This window comes from Manis pentadactyla, chromosome 10, assembly GCF_030020395.1.
Source record: "Manis pentadactyla isolate mManPen7 chromosome 10, mManPen7.hap1, whole genome shotgun sequence".
Classification (NCBI taxonomy): domain Eukaryota; kingdom Metazoa; phylum Chordata; class Mammalia; order Pholidota; family Manidae; genus Manis; species Manis pentadactyla.
The window spans coordinates 47,507,286-47,524,759 of record NC_080028.1 but is presented as its reverse complement, the minus strand read 5'-3'; the positions used below and the strand labels follow the sequence as shown (position 1 = coordinate 47,524,759).

The 17,474-nt window shown below is 36.8% G+C and overlaps 1 protein-coding gene across 1 annotated transcript; it reads left to right on the top strand.

Annotated features, from left to right (window-relative positions):
- The first annotated feature begins 4,835 nt into the window (after positions 1-4,835).
- LOC130679330 (olfactory receptor 6C2-like) lies at positions 4,836-5,795 on the top strand. The gene has a single exon (XM_057487932.1). It carries the CDS (start codon positions 4,836-4,838, stop codon positions 5,793-5,795), a length of 960 nt encoding a protein of 319 aa, XP_057343915.1.
- Positions 5,796-17,474: the final 11,679 nt, after the last annotated feature.

The window sequence follows — 17,474 nt, the reverse complement described above, 5'->3', positions numbered from 1 at the left end:
AAGTGGCAAAGTTTATGAAAATAGCTTGCATCCTTCAAAGATTTTTATATTTTAAAAAACTACAAGGATAATTAATATTGTCAATGTTATGTAAGTTGTCATATCAGGTGATTTTAATGTAGATACACTTTTTTCTTTTTAAAGAAGAAAGTGATGGTGCAGCAGAGATAACTTTTCACTACATATAGATGATCTGTATGTAAACTATGAAAAGCAGTATTCAAAGAATACAACTCAGATTTCTGTCTTTATCTAATAAATCATGTCAAATTGCTTCTCAGAGAAAACTGTTACATAGATTCATCAAAGATAAAAGTAAATGAAATGACCACTATAGCTACTCTTCTGGGGGTTAATAATAGCTCCAGCTGATTCTTTAACAAGAACCCTAGTGGCTAATTTGATGGAGAGGATCTGTTTAGAAAAGGTTTGTGTGGGATTTACTTGGATCTCAGTTTATGACCTTGCTTATCCTGAATGGTCTTCTGGGAGAGCCTAGAACTCTGAATTTTTGCATCTCCAACACCCTGAAAAGATTTTCAAACCAGGAAGTTTGTCCCCCTTTATGCCTAAGAAATATTTTCTAGCTCTCTATGGTTGAAAGTAAAATATTGTTAAAATAGTTACCACTCTTGCTTTGAAATCATTAATTTTGTGACTTCTCTGGTTAGGGTAAGAGGTTTTTACACTATTAAGATATATATTTGATTTATGTGCTAAACTTCAAAACTAAATAATAAATAAAGGGGTCCTTGGTCCTCAGATGGGTTATTTCTAAACAAACAAATTTCAGAAACTCAGGAGCAGATATTTCAAACAGAAATCATTGTTAGGTCAGTAGTTTTTAGTGACTGAACTTATTTTTGAGTCATCCATATGGCTATAATCTTATGAAGCCTTTCCTGTAGGCTGCATAAAGAATATGTCTGTTACAATATAAGTTTTCCTGTTTTTCCAGTGCAGATAAATGCTCCTGTGATTAAAAAAAACATAAATTCACTCCACAGTATCATTGAGTACCTAGCAGTTTTTCTCAGTGTATATTTTCATATTAAGTAGATACTTTATAAGCAATTATATCATGGGAAATTAGGTAAAGCTAAATATTTTAATTATTAAAATCTCCTCAACCCATTCCCTTAGAAAGTGTAGTGAGGAAGTGAACCACGCTTTTGCTTTTTTTTCTCACCAGTGGGATGGGCCCCGGCCTCTGTCTGATGCTGTTGTTCTGTCTTAAACATCTCCAAGGACATATCCTGGCTGCTATTTTAGTTGCTTTGCCAAAGTTCATTAAGCAAAAGCCTCATTAGTGCCACTAGAACCTAGGCCACTGAGGATCCTTTCCCTCACTCAGTGAGGAGGTCCCAGGGCACCCCCAGTTGACTGGGCAGAAGAGCACGACTATCCCTAGTTCTGGAGGAGGAAAGCACCTCCTTGCTCAGAGCAATTGGAGCTCTTCCAAAACCCAAAGGACGTTCTTTTGTTCTCCTCCCTTATATTAGGTTGTCTTCCCTTCAGGTCAGAGACCAAGGGGAAATGTTCCCAAGGATTAAAATAAAGGATTATCTAATGAGAGTCTTTATGTGATAGGAAAATGGGAAACTTGAAGAACTCGAGAGCCACGAGAAAATTCCTGGACAGTAAGTGCGGGTTGATGATCCTGTTACACCTGTGCCGAGACACGCGTCCCTTGACACTTCAACACAGTAAGGAGCTGCCAGCTGAAACCATGAAAAGTATCAGAGTAAGTGCCATAGGTAGAGATGAGAATTACTTTCCCTTTTGAGAGATAAGAGGAAGAAATATTTGTTGACATTTTCTTCTATATTGTGATTAGTTAAGCTTTTTCAAACTTCAGTATGGAAAATTTTAGTAGGCATGTTGTGTACTCCTCAGTAGTCCTTTGTAAGACTAAGGTCATAGACAGGGATACATTTCTATCCTAAGTAGTAACCCCTGCAGTACAAATTCAAAAATTAATATAGAGATGTACCTTCCAAATCCCTGGAATTTATGTCCCAAAACAATATTACACTACTCAAAACTGTCAACATTTTCTAAATTGTAAATACTCTTTTGTGATGAATAATTTAAGCAGAAATACTTCAGTCTCTCCTAAGCATTTATTAGTTCAATGGAAATAATCCCTTAGCATCTAAATTAGTCAGTGGAGAGTAATCAGGTGCCTGAGGAGAAAGGGCCTTCGTTATTCAGGAAGCGCTGCGCAGGAGAGCAAGGCTGAGGGGGCTATTTCCCTCAGGCAGTTTTTGCCTAGTGTATATTCGGGGGTTGGGGATGGGGGGTACGAAACAGGAGGTGACAGCAAGGATGTCAATTTTTAGTAACTTCATAATTTGTTCTACTTATTATACTTTTTGTAGCCCTGAAGTAATTGAGAGAGAATTCTTTGACGGACCCAAAATCAAAGGACAAGGAAAAGTAGTCATAGTAAATTACTTGTAAGCTATTTTACTTCCCTAAAAGAGAAACTGTTAATAAATTGATCCTATATAACGAAAGAAAAAATAGCATTTGCATAAAGAAAGAGGATTGAGGGATATAAAAAGCCTCAGAGAGCTTGAAAACAAAGAACTCTGCTCTTCTTTCCTAGTATAAGCTACTGCTTGGTAAGAGAAGCTCACAAAAAGCACATTCTTTTGGGGATGGAGGGTCATGTTAGGAAATAGTTTCCACTATTTGTGGATTTCTTGAAAAACCTTGGGAGCTGAAGTAAAAGGTAACTGTATGAGACAGGCTGTCTTGATGTAATGTTAGCCAGGGGCTTTGTCAGTGTCTTCATTGTAGTTGTGCCAGGTCTACACCACTTCCCTTACTGGAGTTTTTCATTAGCTTCCCTGCATGAGTGTCCATTTTCCTGTGACACTCCCTTTAAATCAAGGTTGGTCTTGCCATATATATCTCATGGGATTTTTATAAGGTACATGTCATTTTCCCAGGTCTCATGTCCTTTGCAGGAAATATATTAAAGCCAACTGAGGAAAAACTCATATAACAAACACGTTGATGTTTCCTGGCGAAATTCGATTTCAGTCAGTGATGGAGAAGCAGCAGGAATTCCCAAGACTGTTTCAGATAGGACAAATTTTCACTGGTACCGCTCTAAGAAATTAGTGCTGCTAAGTAAAGGAGTGGTTATTGCTCTGTGAACAAAAACACACCCTTTTCTCCTTACTGAAGAATATACATAATGGTCACAGACAATATCAACAAAAGAAGACTAAAAATACAGGGAAAAGAAGACTGGTACTATGTTACTCATTGTACTTGCATATCTGAAATTGTAATGTAAATGTGTAAATCAAGTGATTGCATATGACATAATGGTCAGCACTAATTAGGAGAGAGTAGGGATATGTAATGATAGGTCAACAAACTTCCTTAACTGTCTGGGTGGATCTCAACTATCAATATGACCATGATAGTCTCGATCACCATACTAATAATATTTCAAATTTTTTATTTCTCCACTGGCACCGAACCATATTCCCCTACTGCCTGCCCAGAATTTTTTAGGTCTATCTGTGTTCAGGAACTTATCTTAATGAAAGCCTCTTGGTTATTCTAATCCAGACAGTTACACACATTAAATAACCTAGTGAAATGCAAGGTTTTCTGCAAGAAAAAAAGTCAAACATTGCATAAATAACCACAGTGAGAATTTTTGCATATATGAGGTGAGTTTTATGATACAGACATTAGCCCTGTACTTTGCAAATAGTATCCACTGGATAGAATAGTTCCATTTAAAATAGCTTGTCTCAGATATTCTATTAGCCATGAAGAATAAAGTCCTGACATAGAATTAAGTGCTTTTGCTCTAATAGGAGGAAGAAAAACCCACATTCCACAGTCTCTCTGATCAGAGAGTGAATCTGTGGGCACATTATGGGTGATTTCAGCTTTGAGAAAGAAAGGAAAGCAAAAAGCAAAACAACCATAGTCTTGAAAAAATCCATGAAGGCAAATTCTGGACACCTGGAAAAATTCTACATACTTAACCAGCAAGAGGTCCAGGCCAGAGATTTCTAGAAAAAACTAAACATGCAAAAAACAACAGCAGATGGAGAATTGTAACATTAAATGTAAAGTCAAATTCAAAGGCCATCTTTAGGGGCTTTCAGAGAAATGGGACTACAGTCAATTAACTGAAAAATCACTGAATGCATATGAAGATACTCCTTTTGTAAATCCTGAACACAAAATTTTTTTATCCTATAGATAAAATAGGTGTACATCAAACCATCTTTGAGTTAAGAATAAGGAATGCAGGCAGAGAAAAATAAAGAGACAAAGGAAAATCTCAGTCTCGTGCGTTGTATATTGTTATAATTGTTTTTTTTTCCAGGAGAAATGCATCTTACCCTTAAAACAATATTATGAGAGTCACAATTGAAGGGAATTCATGTTCTTAATTATCTGGATATGCCCCATATCCAAGGTTTGTTGGATAAAGAATGTTTAAGTACACATAAGGTAACATCTTTTTTCCCCTAAAGTATTTGTGAATCCAATCCATATAACGAATTACAATCAGCTATATTTTTATATTCTGAAGGGCTAAGGATGATCTCATAAAAAGTTGGATTATTTTACAACACGAATTCTGAAGGAATAAATCTGCTGCTCATAACTGGAATATTCAAGAAGACTATAGGAATAGTGGCATTATTGATTATGTTGTGAAAAGAAAAAATTAATGTAGCTGCTTTGCTTGGTTTTTATATGCCTAATCTTGTGCTGCAAAATTTGAATATCTACCTCATAAAATTACTTTGATTATTATATTCTTACTGAGCAGAGATCAAGGGTCAGTGATGAGAAACCACACGGCAATAACAACTTTTATCCTGTTGGGACTCACAGATGATCCTCAACTGCAAATCCTGCTTTTTATCTTCCTATTTCTCACCTACATTTTGAGTGTAACAGGGAACCTGACTATTATCACCCTCACATTGGTAGACTCCCATCTGAAAACCCCTATGTACTTTTTCCTCAGAAATTTTTCCTTCTTAGAAGTGTCATTTACCACTGCCTGTATTCCTAGATTCCTGTACAGCATGTCAACTGGGGACAATACCGTTACCTACAATGCTTGTGCCAGTCAAATATTTTTTGTTATTCTCTTTGGAGCAACAGAATTTTTTCTCCTGGCAGCCATGTCCTATGACCGCTACATTGCTATCTGTCAACCCCTGCATTACATGACCATCATGAACAGTAGGGTTTATACCTTATTAGTCCTCTGCTGTTGGGGGTCTGGCTTGATGATCATTCTCCCACCCCTTAGCTTGGGCCTCCAGCTTGAATTCTGTGACTCTAATACAGTTGACCATTTTATCTGTGATGCAGGTCCCCTCCTAAAGATCTCATGCTCAGATACTTGGGTAATAGAACAAATGGTTATCCTTGTGGCTGTATTCACACTCATCATCACTCTACTGTGTGTGATACTGTCCTACACACACATCATCAGGACAATTCTCAGGTTCCCCTCTGTCCAACAGAGAAAAAAGGCCTTTTCCACCTGCTCTTCCCACATGATTGTGGTTTCCATCGCCTACGGCAGCTGCATCTTCATCTACATCAAGCCCTCGGCAAAGGAGGAAGTGGCCAAAAACAAAGGCGTCTCAGTGCTCACTACATCTGTTGCCCCCTTGTTGAACCCCTTCATTTACACCCTGAGGAATAAGCAAGTGAAACAAGCTTTTAATGACTCTATAAAGAGGATTGCATTGTTCTCAAAAAACATCAGTTTTGATGAATCAAAGTAAAATGAAAGAAGAAAATACTCTAAATATTTAACTACAGCTGATAACTTATTTCAATGCTTTGTACCTGTAATTCAGTCATAGTAACCTTATCAGAGACATGTAATACTGCATCCTACTCTCAACTTAGGCAAACTCCTTCTCCTTTCAAACCAACCTCATAAGTGGTGTTTTCCCTCGTGAAACTATAAAATATATTTCCAAGTAATTAAATTTGTTCAGTTCTTACCCAAACTTTTTTTCAATGCTCTGGTTCAGGAAGGAAAGTAATAATATTTAAAAGTATATAGATTATCTAGAAGATACATTATGTTGTAATAGCACTTACTTTTCCCGAGAAGCAACGTTATCAAAATGACCATAAATAGTAACAGAGTGTTTTCAGTGAAGAAAGGAAAGAAGAAAGAAAGATTAAAGAAATGAAGGGACAGAGAAAGAGGGGGAGGGAAGGAGGGAAGAAGGATAGAGAAAGAGAGAGAGAGAGAGAAAGCCAACAAGCAAGAAAGCAATAAAAAGGAAAAAGAGGCCTCTGCTGATAATACTCCTGCCTTTTACATTATTATCTTTTAAAGTCAATCATTACTTCTGCTAGCTAACAGACAAAATGGACAAAGAATTAATTATTTAAGAAAAATTGGAAAGATCACATCCTACATTAAATTAAAAACTCAGGGATTATTTATCTTAAAACTTAAAGACAGGCTTTCAAATCACCATTTAACACTCTTTTAAATAATTTCTATGGCATAATTTTGAAAGCAATTACTTTTCATGAACTACTAATATTATGTCAAACTGTTTTCAAACATTATTATTAATGCCCTTGCCAATCCTATAAATATGTTTTAGTTGTATCAAAATGTAGACAGAAGACTGAGTAAATTGATGAACATTTCATAGGGAACAAATCTTGAGGCCTGATTTCTCATCTTGAGGCATGTTCATCCCAAAAGCAGCAGTGTGGTTTGCAGAGGGCAAGAGGAGAAAAGACACTGGAATTGGGAGTACACCAGCTGACATGCTAGCAGGGTGCTCTCTCTGCAGTAACGCACTCCTGGTTTATCAATGTGTCTTCTTATCTTTGCATATTGTTATTTTATTGACATCAAGGAAGAAAATAAAATGGACTCAACATTTTGGAATTTATGTATTAGATTTTACATACCATAATCTTTCCTGTGGTAGCATATTCAAGATTTTACGTTTTGATTAGGGAAAAGATGATATATTGCAGTTATCACCTCCGTACCAACTTTGAAGCATATTTATTATCAGCATGACTTTCAGGAGTGTTCACCAAAAAGCTCTTATGTAGTGAAATCACTATAAGAAATATTTGAATAAATAAATTGGCACCATAGACTCTAAAATATTTATTTTCAAGACTGAAGCAATTATGTGACATTTCATAATGTGCTACATTTGATGACAAGCTTGTAATAAGTGAATGTAACTATTTTTGATACATTTGCAAACCAGAATTAAATAATCTTTAATTACTTAATTGAGATAATAGTTGTAAAACCTGAAAGTTAAATTGAGAAAAAGTTCAGGACATCAGTATGTAAAATTGAAGAAGATAGAGGAGTAGAAGCCAAGTAACTAAGCCAGGTAGCATTATTTCAACCTTCTTCTTATGAGGAATTTTAAGTTATATCCACAAATAAATGCAAAGCAATGATAATTAGTAATTAATATTGAAACATGGCAATTTCACTCAGGGGTGTAAAGTAGCACTCTCTTAAAATGGAGGTTAAAGATGTGCAGTGGTGGAAGTATTAAAGTTTAAAATAAAAGAAAGGAAGCCATTTATACTGAGCAGCTGCATTATTTGGGGTGACTTACTGTGTTTTATTTATTTTTCTTTTTGTGGTTAGCCTGATTATTTATGATCCCTGTGGTCTTCATTGGAGTCTTACAGTTGAAGAAGCAGGTGCCTCTTCCTGTCTTGGATTAAGTGGACTGTGAAAGCCCTTCACCAGTCAGCCACCCAGAGGTTCTGGGCTCACATCTGGGCCCACTTGTGGGCTTGTGCTTGAGTCTGTGGGTGGGCTGGCTTTTCAACTGGTTCAGCAGTGGGTGAGCCTGCTCCTTGGGGGCTGACCTGGTGCTGGGGTGGGGCATGAACCTGAGTCATGGGAACAGGCCTGTTCATGAATCTGTGGGGGCCAGCCTGCTGCTGGGGTCCCTTAGAATGGCGTGGCACCTGTGTCCATGGGGGCAGGGCTCGTCTGGGACTGTGGTGTTAGTCCTGGATCCTGGTCACAGGTTTGTCCTGCTGCTTGGGTGGGCCTGGAAGCTGAGTCTGCAGCAGCCTTCCTGGGACTGGGGACACAGTGTGGGGCTGGAGCTTAGGGCCACGGGGCTGGCTGGGTGCTGAAGCGAGGGGCCTGCGGGCTGAGCCACAGGAGCAGGGCTGTGGGACTGGCCTGCAATGGGAGGTCCCTGGGGAGTCCTCGCTGCTGGGGTCCGTGGCTGCTTACTTCACTCTGCTCCCACAACAGGGTGGGTTTCTCCCTCCATGTCGCACTACCTGGGCTTGGGGAAGGGGACATGAGTACTGTGAGATGTCTGCCAACCTCTCTCATGTGTCTGTCTTATTTTCCTGCTCCCCCAGGTGCTATAATCTCTCACTTGGAACCCTTAGCTCTTGTGATGGTATTTTCGTGCTTGGATTGTTGTTCAAATTTACATTCCCAGGAGGGAAGGAGCACTGGAAATGTCTCTTTTGACATCTCACTGACATCCTGTTTATGTTACATTTTGCCTTGTGTCCCGTCTTCCCATCGTTTTAATTTATCCCAATAGTTTTATGTTCCTCTCTTTTCCTTTCTTACCTCATTTATTCTTCAGTCAATATATTCTAGTTTTGTTTCTATCAGCTTATTAACTATATATTTAGCCATTATTTTAGTTGTAAAGCTAATATTGATTACTTCCTTATGAAAGTGTCTTCTATGTCCTGCTCTAATTATTTTCATTTCCTAGTTAAGTAATAATTTGAGAACTGGTATATATATTGTTCCCCATCAGACATTTTACCCATTGGTTTTCACCTCTATTGAGATTTTCTGACTCCACCATTCCTTTTGTGCTTTGTTCACCGAATATGAAAAAGAGCTTGCTTTTGTTCTCCTCTTTTTATTTATTTATGTATTCATTAATTCTGTTGTTTTTGTATGAGTAAAAATGTTATATATTTTTATCTTATTCTATGAGCTATAATACATTGTTCTCTTTATCATCCAATCTCAATTTTTTCCAGGTGTGGTCCAGCTCGATCCCCTTTAAGCTGCCACTGTGCCTTTTTAATAAGCTTCCAATACTTATGAAAATTATTCCTATACGGGGGAAGTTTAATACTGCCTCCTGTGCCATGTTCTGGATGTCACTTGCACATGCAATCTCCCCTGAGTTGTTTCAGATTTTTACCAAAGAACAAAAATGAATTTTGTGAGGAAATAAAGCAAACTGATGTTGCATGTCTTTCATGAAATCATCTACAAGCATGCAAATTAAAAACTGTGGCATTTAATTTTCTGAATAAGTTGTTATTTTATGAGGAAAACAAATGTGTATGGTTTAACTTAAAATAGCAATTTTTATATTGTGGGTAAAATTGTAACATTTCCAGAATATCTCACCTGGCTTTAGTACATCTGCATATCAATGGGCAATCAGAGGTGCAGAGAAGTATGGCTTCAGGGCATTTGCATCATTCCTCATGGGTGGAGAGAAGTTTGTCTCCATATCAGTGGGTAATTACCTGGGCAAGGAGGGCTTATCTGTACCTGAAAGGGGAGGGGACGGCCGGTTTTGCTGCTGCTGGAGCAGGAGAGAGAGATGGGCTGGACTGCAGTTTTGTAAGCAATAAACGAATTTTAAACTTTATTTCTCCCTTTGACTGATTTCAGTTTTTAGAGGTATTTTGCCCCGGGATTTCCTCGGACTTAAATCTGGTGGCAGTCAGCAGGATTCCTCTGAACCAGAAATCTGTTATAATGGGTGCGATCTCTGGGAGGGCCGCCCTTAGAAATGATGGGGAGAATGGCGCTTGCACCGAGGGATGCATGTTTACACTCGTGTGGTTGTGGAAACACCACCACCGCTGCTGGCCACACCAACCCCAGCTCATGGCCTGAGCCTAAGGCTACTGCTTCTGCCACTGCTGCTGTTCCTGCTGGCAGCTGGAGTCTGGTCACAACTATGAAAAGGAACAGAGGTCCGGGTCACCTGGACAGAGAAGCAACTGGCTGCAGTGCACCATGCCTTGCTGGCTATGGAGCCCATCACCGGAACAGCTCCGACCAAGGTAATAACTACGTATCCTATCACGGGGTGGGTGAGAGAGTGGACCCAAAGGCCATGGAGTGGTGTGGCACAGACACCTACCGTATTTCATGTGACTGGCCATTGCCTTTGGCAACCCCAGGGAATAATGAAGCAGATGCATTGACCAAGATGCGCTGACTAGAAGGAAAGCCTGCCTCTGATGTGGCCCAATGGCTATGTCAGCATTTGTTGCACATGGGGCAAAAGACAATGTGGGCTGTAGCCCGTCAGTGGGGCTTGCCATTGACCTTTGAAGAAGTCAGCCAATCCCGGAAGGAGTGCCCTGCACATTGTGCAGATCAACAAACCACCAAGAGGGGCCTAGAGCATCTCTTTGCAGCCTATGGCCCATCGCAGGTGATTGAGAGCAATCTAGGCACCCACTTTATTGGACATGTGTTGCAAGGATGGGTGCAGCAATTAAAGAAAAATGGACATGGCCCTGGACATTTCGACACATGGACTGCAGATGGCTGGCTCTTCTGGCACCTTGGGGAAAAGGCCTGGAAACTGGCCTCCTCTGAATTGCTGGAATAATACCAAGTGGCCCCCCAACAATCATGGTTATTTGCTTCTACAATCCTTGAGTCCTGGATGCGCCCCCTGGCTGTAGCTGCTGCATTATGGCTGGAATGGACTAGCTTTGGACTTAATCTGCATGGGACTTTGAACCTAATTGAATCCTCTGACTTGAGAATTATCATGATTGTATTGCTGTTGTCAAGAAAAAAATGCTTTAAAAGAGGCTTGACTATGTCTAATGTTTGGTAAAAGTTTTGTGAGCAATCTAGCATGATTGTTAGGAATGAGTAAACAAGTGTAGAAACATATTTTGTGCTTAGTGAGAGATCATACTGTAATGTACATTTACTTAATCTGCATAGGCTCAATCATCTGGCTTGAGGATTATCAAGATTTTATTGCTGTTGCTATTGCATGTTACTAGATTGGTTGGAAGAGAGGGAATGAGTAAATTGTAAGGCAAGATTTCTGGAGGGGTGGCCTGTGGGTAAAATTGTAACATATCCAGAATATCTTGCCTGGCTTTAGTACATCTGCATATCAATAGGCATTCAGAGGTGGAAAGAAGTATGGCTTTAGTGCATTTGCATCATTCCTCATTGGTGGAGAGAAGTTCATCTCCATATCAATGGGTAATTACTGGGGCAAGGAGGGCTTATCTGTACCTGAGAGGGGAGGAGAGGGCCAGTTTTGCTGCTGCTGGAGCAGGAGAGAGAGAGATGGGCCGGACTGCAGTTTTGTAAGCAATAAATGGATTTTAAGCTTTATTTCTCCCTTTGACTAATTTCGATTTTTAGAGGTATTTTGCTCCAGGATTTCCTCTGCCCAGACTTATGCATATATTAAGAGACTTGATTTTTGAGCTGCTATTCCTCCAGCACTGATAATTAGCAGAAAATGTTAAAGATTTTTAAAAGTGCATAAATTCACTTTGTTGTATTGTATTAAAGTACAATACTTAGAATTAACAGATTCTATGAAGTATTTATTAATGGGTCAAATGTGCTATTCATAGGTTGGAGTTATTGCAAGTTGATTTGTATTAAAGAAAAAAATTGCAGTTTTTTGAAATCCCATATGTTACTAGATGTTATTCCAGCCCTTTCTTTCCAAATCAAGAGTGCACTGTAGTAAGTCTAATTTCTTAAATGAAATAGATCATTCTCAAATATTGAAGTTTGCAAACTTATTAATCTATAATGTGATCTAATGAAGGTTAGACTCATAGATTGAGATTTTAACATTTCCTAGCGCAAGTTTATTGAACAAAGATCACTATTGCATCTTCATAATGCAAATGTCCTTTAAAACTCCTGATCTACCAAAGAAAAATATATTCATCTATGGTGTATAGAATATTCCTTACACTTCTCTGAAGTATTCACATCAATGATAAAAATGTGAAGTTTGTTTAAAATCATGGTGGAGGAGGAGGGGTACGTAGGGTAATGGGGATAAGGAGGCACAGAGATCTCAGTCATAATATAAGTTGATCACAGGGATGGTACTGCAGCACAGAGAATATAGTCAGTAGTTCTGTAATATCATTCTATGTTGACAGATAGTAACTGCACTAGTGGGGGTAAGGATAATAATGTGCGTAACTATTAAACCACAGTGTTGTATACTTGAAACCAATATAATATTGTATTGTAGCTACACTTTAATTAAGAAAAAAATTCATTTTAATTCTCCTTTATCTAGGACTTTACTTATAAAACTTCCCTTCTAATTAAGCTTTCTATTGAAAATAATCATATTAAAAAATCTCTTTTGAATTACTGAACAAGGTGTGTGATAGATGGAAGTTTTCACACAGAATGCCTGGCCGTAGTCCATTTACATACCAATGGGTGTTTACCACTGTAGTGCCTCATAAGCTGCAAGAGGCTGTCAGGGAGGTGACTGGAAGGAGCAGCGCCTTCAGCTCTGGAAATGGTGGATGAAACGTCAGGGGAGGCTGAGGAGGTGGGGCCCCTGCCTGAGGCACCAGCCCCTCTTATATTTAAAGTCCACCTGGCTGTAGTTAAGAAAAAAAAGGTGCAGCAGGTATGGGTTCCTCAGGGAGAGGAGCAGCCCCTCCCTAGGTTGTGGAGCACTCCAAGCTGGTGGATTTGAGCACCTGGTTGTGCCAGAAGCCCTCGGAACCTCTACCCACATGGCTTGTGTGTCTTTGGGATTTAGGAGTAGAAAGCATTGTTCTGTCTGAGTCAGAAATGGGTGAACTGGCTACCCTGACAACTCACCCCTCTCTCTAGCAGAAGTTACAAAATGCCCATCACACCCCAGGGAAACATGCACTTTGGGATTGGCTGACAAAAGCCCTTAGGGCAGTTTGACCTAATGGGGTGATTTACTATACTTCCCTACTAGCTGACAAATGTATGGAGACCTCCAACAGGTTATAGGGGAGTTGGGCATGAAAAATATCATCTATTATATGGATCTGAGAATGAACACACTAATGTCTGCTGAGACACAGGGCAATCCACTCTTAAGATTAAAGTTTGGACTGACCTTTTATTGTTTAGCAGTGAATTTTGAACGATTATCCAAGATAACGAATGAAAACTATTCAGTAACATAGTTCAGTAATGCCAATGGACAAAAACGTTTTGTAAAGGTGATGAAATGTTCAGAATATACGCTGGAAAATTTATCTTTATCATAAAGCAATTCAACTTTCATATTAGATATAAGCTATATACCATAGTGTAGTTTAAAAGTGAAAGATAGAATACAATCAAAATATTAAAAAATACTTTTATTTATTCAGTTAATTACATTTTGAAGTGAGGACATTGATTAATATATTTTCTCATTAAATATGTTCAAAATCTCTTTTAGATTCAAAATTACAAAAAGATTCGCATAGATTGTCCCAAAATATATAAATGTCTATTTGTATATGCAGGTATTATTTTTGTAATATATTTTGTAAATATATACAAATACAAAATTAATGAAAAATAATGTACTTTACCTGGGAGATATTTTATTATTGTGCATTCATATTTTTCCTAAAAAATCCAGTCATTTTTAATAACATCCTATCAAGGAAAATCACCCAATAAAATATGTATTTTTTTTCAAGCTACTCTAATTTATTATTTTATGGAAGCAAAAAAATAAAAATAAAACTATTAGTGAACTCATAACTAATTGGTTATGTATTTTAGAGCCATATTTTCAGCTAAATAAATTTAGTGATGCATTTCATTTTCCTTTTAAATTGAGGACACCTGTGTAATCAATTTCAAAATTAGGTAAACTATTTCCAAATAAACTTACATCATAAGCACTGACAAAGAGAAAACATCGACTATGTCATATAACATACAGTGTTTTCTCTTAAATTAAGTATGTTTAATTTACATGCCTATTCTTAAGTAAATTTCATGAACTTTTATCTTTGCCTGTTCTGAAGATTTTCTTCTTTTTATAATTGAGTAAATAATAGTTTTCCTTCTATACAATGGTGCTTATTACCTCATTCATGAATTCACCATCTTCACATTATTTATCTAAACAATTTTATTTCCGTGGCAAATCATAGCAATTTTTTTCATATTTCTTAGCATATTTCTTCTCCTTTTATACTAATTTTCCAGTGATTCTCTCCAGGCTGTTGATTGAAATGAGAGAGCTTAGGGAACCATAGATGAATCTAAATCTTTCATTCTTGATCTCACCTTCATGGGGCCCTGTTCATTTGTTGTAATCCTTTCTCTAAGTTCTACTTTCTTGCAAAATGCATTGAGCATCCCGTAGGTTCAGTGTTGGTATCAGAGTCATTTCAAAACAACGAAGCAAATATTTGTCCTGCAATCAGGGCAGATTTGGCCATCAATAATTATCAATGATAAGTAGTCATTGTTCAAAGTGTTGATCAGAATTAGAACTCTGGTAGGAGCTATTTTTTCTATTTTTAAAATGTATTAAAACTTGTGAAGTCAATTCTTCAAGAAAAATATCGTCCAATTTATAGTGGGTTTTTATACTGACTTTTGTTCACTTAGCTTCTACAGTTGTTCAGGTTTTTTATCTAGACATAATAGAACAATCATTCCTTCTGCAGTTCTACAGTGCAGTGTCTGGTTTGAAACACTAAGGCATTAGAAATGCAAGTGCACGTGCAAAAATCAGACTTCTTGCTCTTGCCTTTACAGGTTCAGAAAATAGGTAAAAAGGAATAATTAATGTTTTATTCAAAGAGGAATAGCAAAATATCACCATTAATCCACTGTAAGTTATTTGAATGTAACCTACATGGCATTTGTAGTTATTCTTAAATGTTTGAGATAAAAGTAATACCACTGTTACTTACCATTAGCAGTATATGTTGGGGTAGCCTTTTTTTCTCTAGACTACAAGAGCAGGGACCAACCACAATGAAAGGCAAACACACTCACTGGAAAACAATAGTTAATTTTATAGGCAGGAAACTTATTATAATCTCTCATACTGATTCAAAGCACAAAGCTAAGTGTGACTATTTTAGTAATGCAATTTTCTTCACTGTCACATATATCTGAACACATTGTAGTGTCTATGCCTTGTCATACATAAACTCCTCTTTAATACCAAATAATTTATAAGATGTGTGCTCAACTAAAGCCCATTTCACCACATTCAGAAAGATTATCATAGCTGAGATGGTTAGCTTGAAACTTGGGAAATATTTGCTGATTTCAAATTATTTAAAAGGATTGAAGGCTTCTCTACAGGTAGTCTAAGGAGACAGTCTCTAAGGACAGATGAAAAAATACTCAAGAGAACCTACAAAACACAAGTTGTCTTTTGTCTTTATCATAAGAAATAAGCTTATTTTTTCACATAATGATATAAAGTGCTGCTAGGGTTGTCACATTAAAAAAATACTTGTTTCAAGGCAAACATGTAGACATCACAAATTACCAGATTATTTTGGATCATAGATAATAATACATGTAAGATACCGAGATAATTCCTTTGAGGTTTTTTTTCATATGTGAACCTACTAGCAGGAAACTGCATATGAATATATAACACAAACACTACTCCTATTTAATTTTTGAAAAGCAACTGTGTTCAATGCTAAGAAAAAAATAGGACTTCTGCATAACATTATGGTTTGAGAATGAATATTTTCTTCAGTGATATATAAATGTGTACCTAAGTTCACCCTTTTGAACTAGCTTTAATTATTACACCTGTCATATTTGAACATTTACTATGCATGAAGTACTATGTTAGTTGTTGTGCATACATTATTCAATATAATAATCATAACAAAGTACACATAAACTTTTTTTGCTCTTGAAAAAAAGGAGAACTAGAGGAATCATTTTACTTGCTCACACTCATGACAAAATTTAGAAATCATGGACACAGGATGCAATCAGTCCTTTGATTCCAAAATTTAGTTTACCATTATGCAAAGTTCCAACTAAGTAAATGAATAGTTAGATGACAGGTAAATGATGATACATAGACAGATATTGATAACTGATTGATATACAGAGATTCATGATAGATAATATATAGATAGATATAGATCATAGTGATGAATATAGAGAGATGATAGATATAGATAATGTGTAGATGATAGATAGAAGAGGAAGTATTCACTTTGGAAAATATTCAAAAATATAATACTGTACCTAAGATATGAGTTCTTAAATTTTTTTAGAATGAAGAAATAAGTATACAATTAAAATATTGACATCCTTATACCACACATGCATAAACATTTTCAAGAAATGAAATAAGTTCATGCAGCAATTTTGAGTATATATTTTAAATTAAAATTTGATTTTTCAATCATATTATTTTATATATTTTAAAGTTTAAAGTACCATACTATTGGAAGAGAGAAATTACAATTGAATATAAACAGAAACACATAAAGTAACACTATATTTCGCACTGAATAACCCCAGAGGTAAAAAGCAAAGAACAAATTTTAAAAATTTAGTGTGTACTTTTTAAAATATCTTGCTCTGATCAAGGACTCTCCATGGGATATACAGTAAAGAGTAAAAGGATAACAAATAAATCTTTAACTTAATTTAGATACTGTATTATCATTGGTGGAATTGATGGAGTGATTCTGATTTCATTTGTGTGAATTTTAGCACTCAGCAAATTAATAAATGTACTAATACTGGGACATAGGAATTTCACTGTGAAAAAAAAGTGGGAGCAGGGTGGAGAATCAAATATGAATTGCAGAAGAATACAGTGGTGTTGGATTAGAAGCAGAGGCACCAGTGTAAACTGGTGATTTTTAAATGTTTGTTTTCTAGCAATGTCCTTTGGACGAAAAGCATTTTGCAAGCATCACTATGCTTAAAAACCAAGATAAAAATTTCAAAATGACACAGGAGCCTGCCTGAAGACCAAATCTGCACAACAGAGTGTACCAAAAAGAAAAAGTGACATACAGTGACTGCAATGGGGTATGGTGGGGGGGCGGGGGGTGCTCAATAATATGAGTGAACGTAGTAACCACATTGTTTTTTATGTGAAACCTTCATATGAGCATATATCAATAATACCTGAATTAAAAAATAAAAAATTATAACATTAAATACAAAAGAACCATCGTCGTATTACTATATAGATCTTGTTATGGATATGCATGTGTATATGAATGAATGTACAAAGGCAAATGGGAACTCTATAGAATAATTCTCTTGCCATATTATTAATGTATAAAGAATGAAAAAATTAAAAGGAGCCATTACTAAACCTCATGTATATGTGAAATAACCCGCAGCCAGTTGCATTCACTCTGGAGAAAGATCAAGTTCTCAAATTTTGCATCATTTTTTTTTGACATTTTAC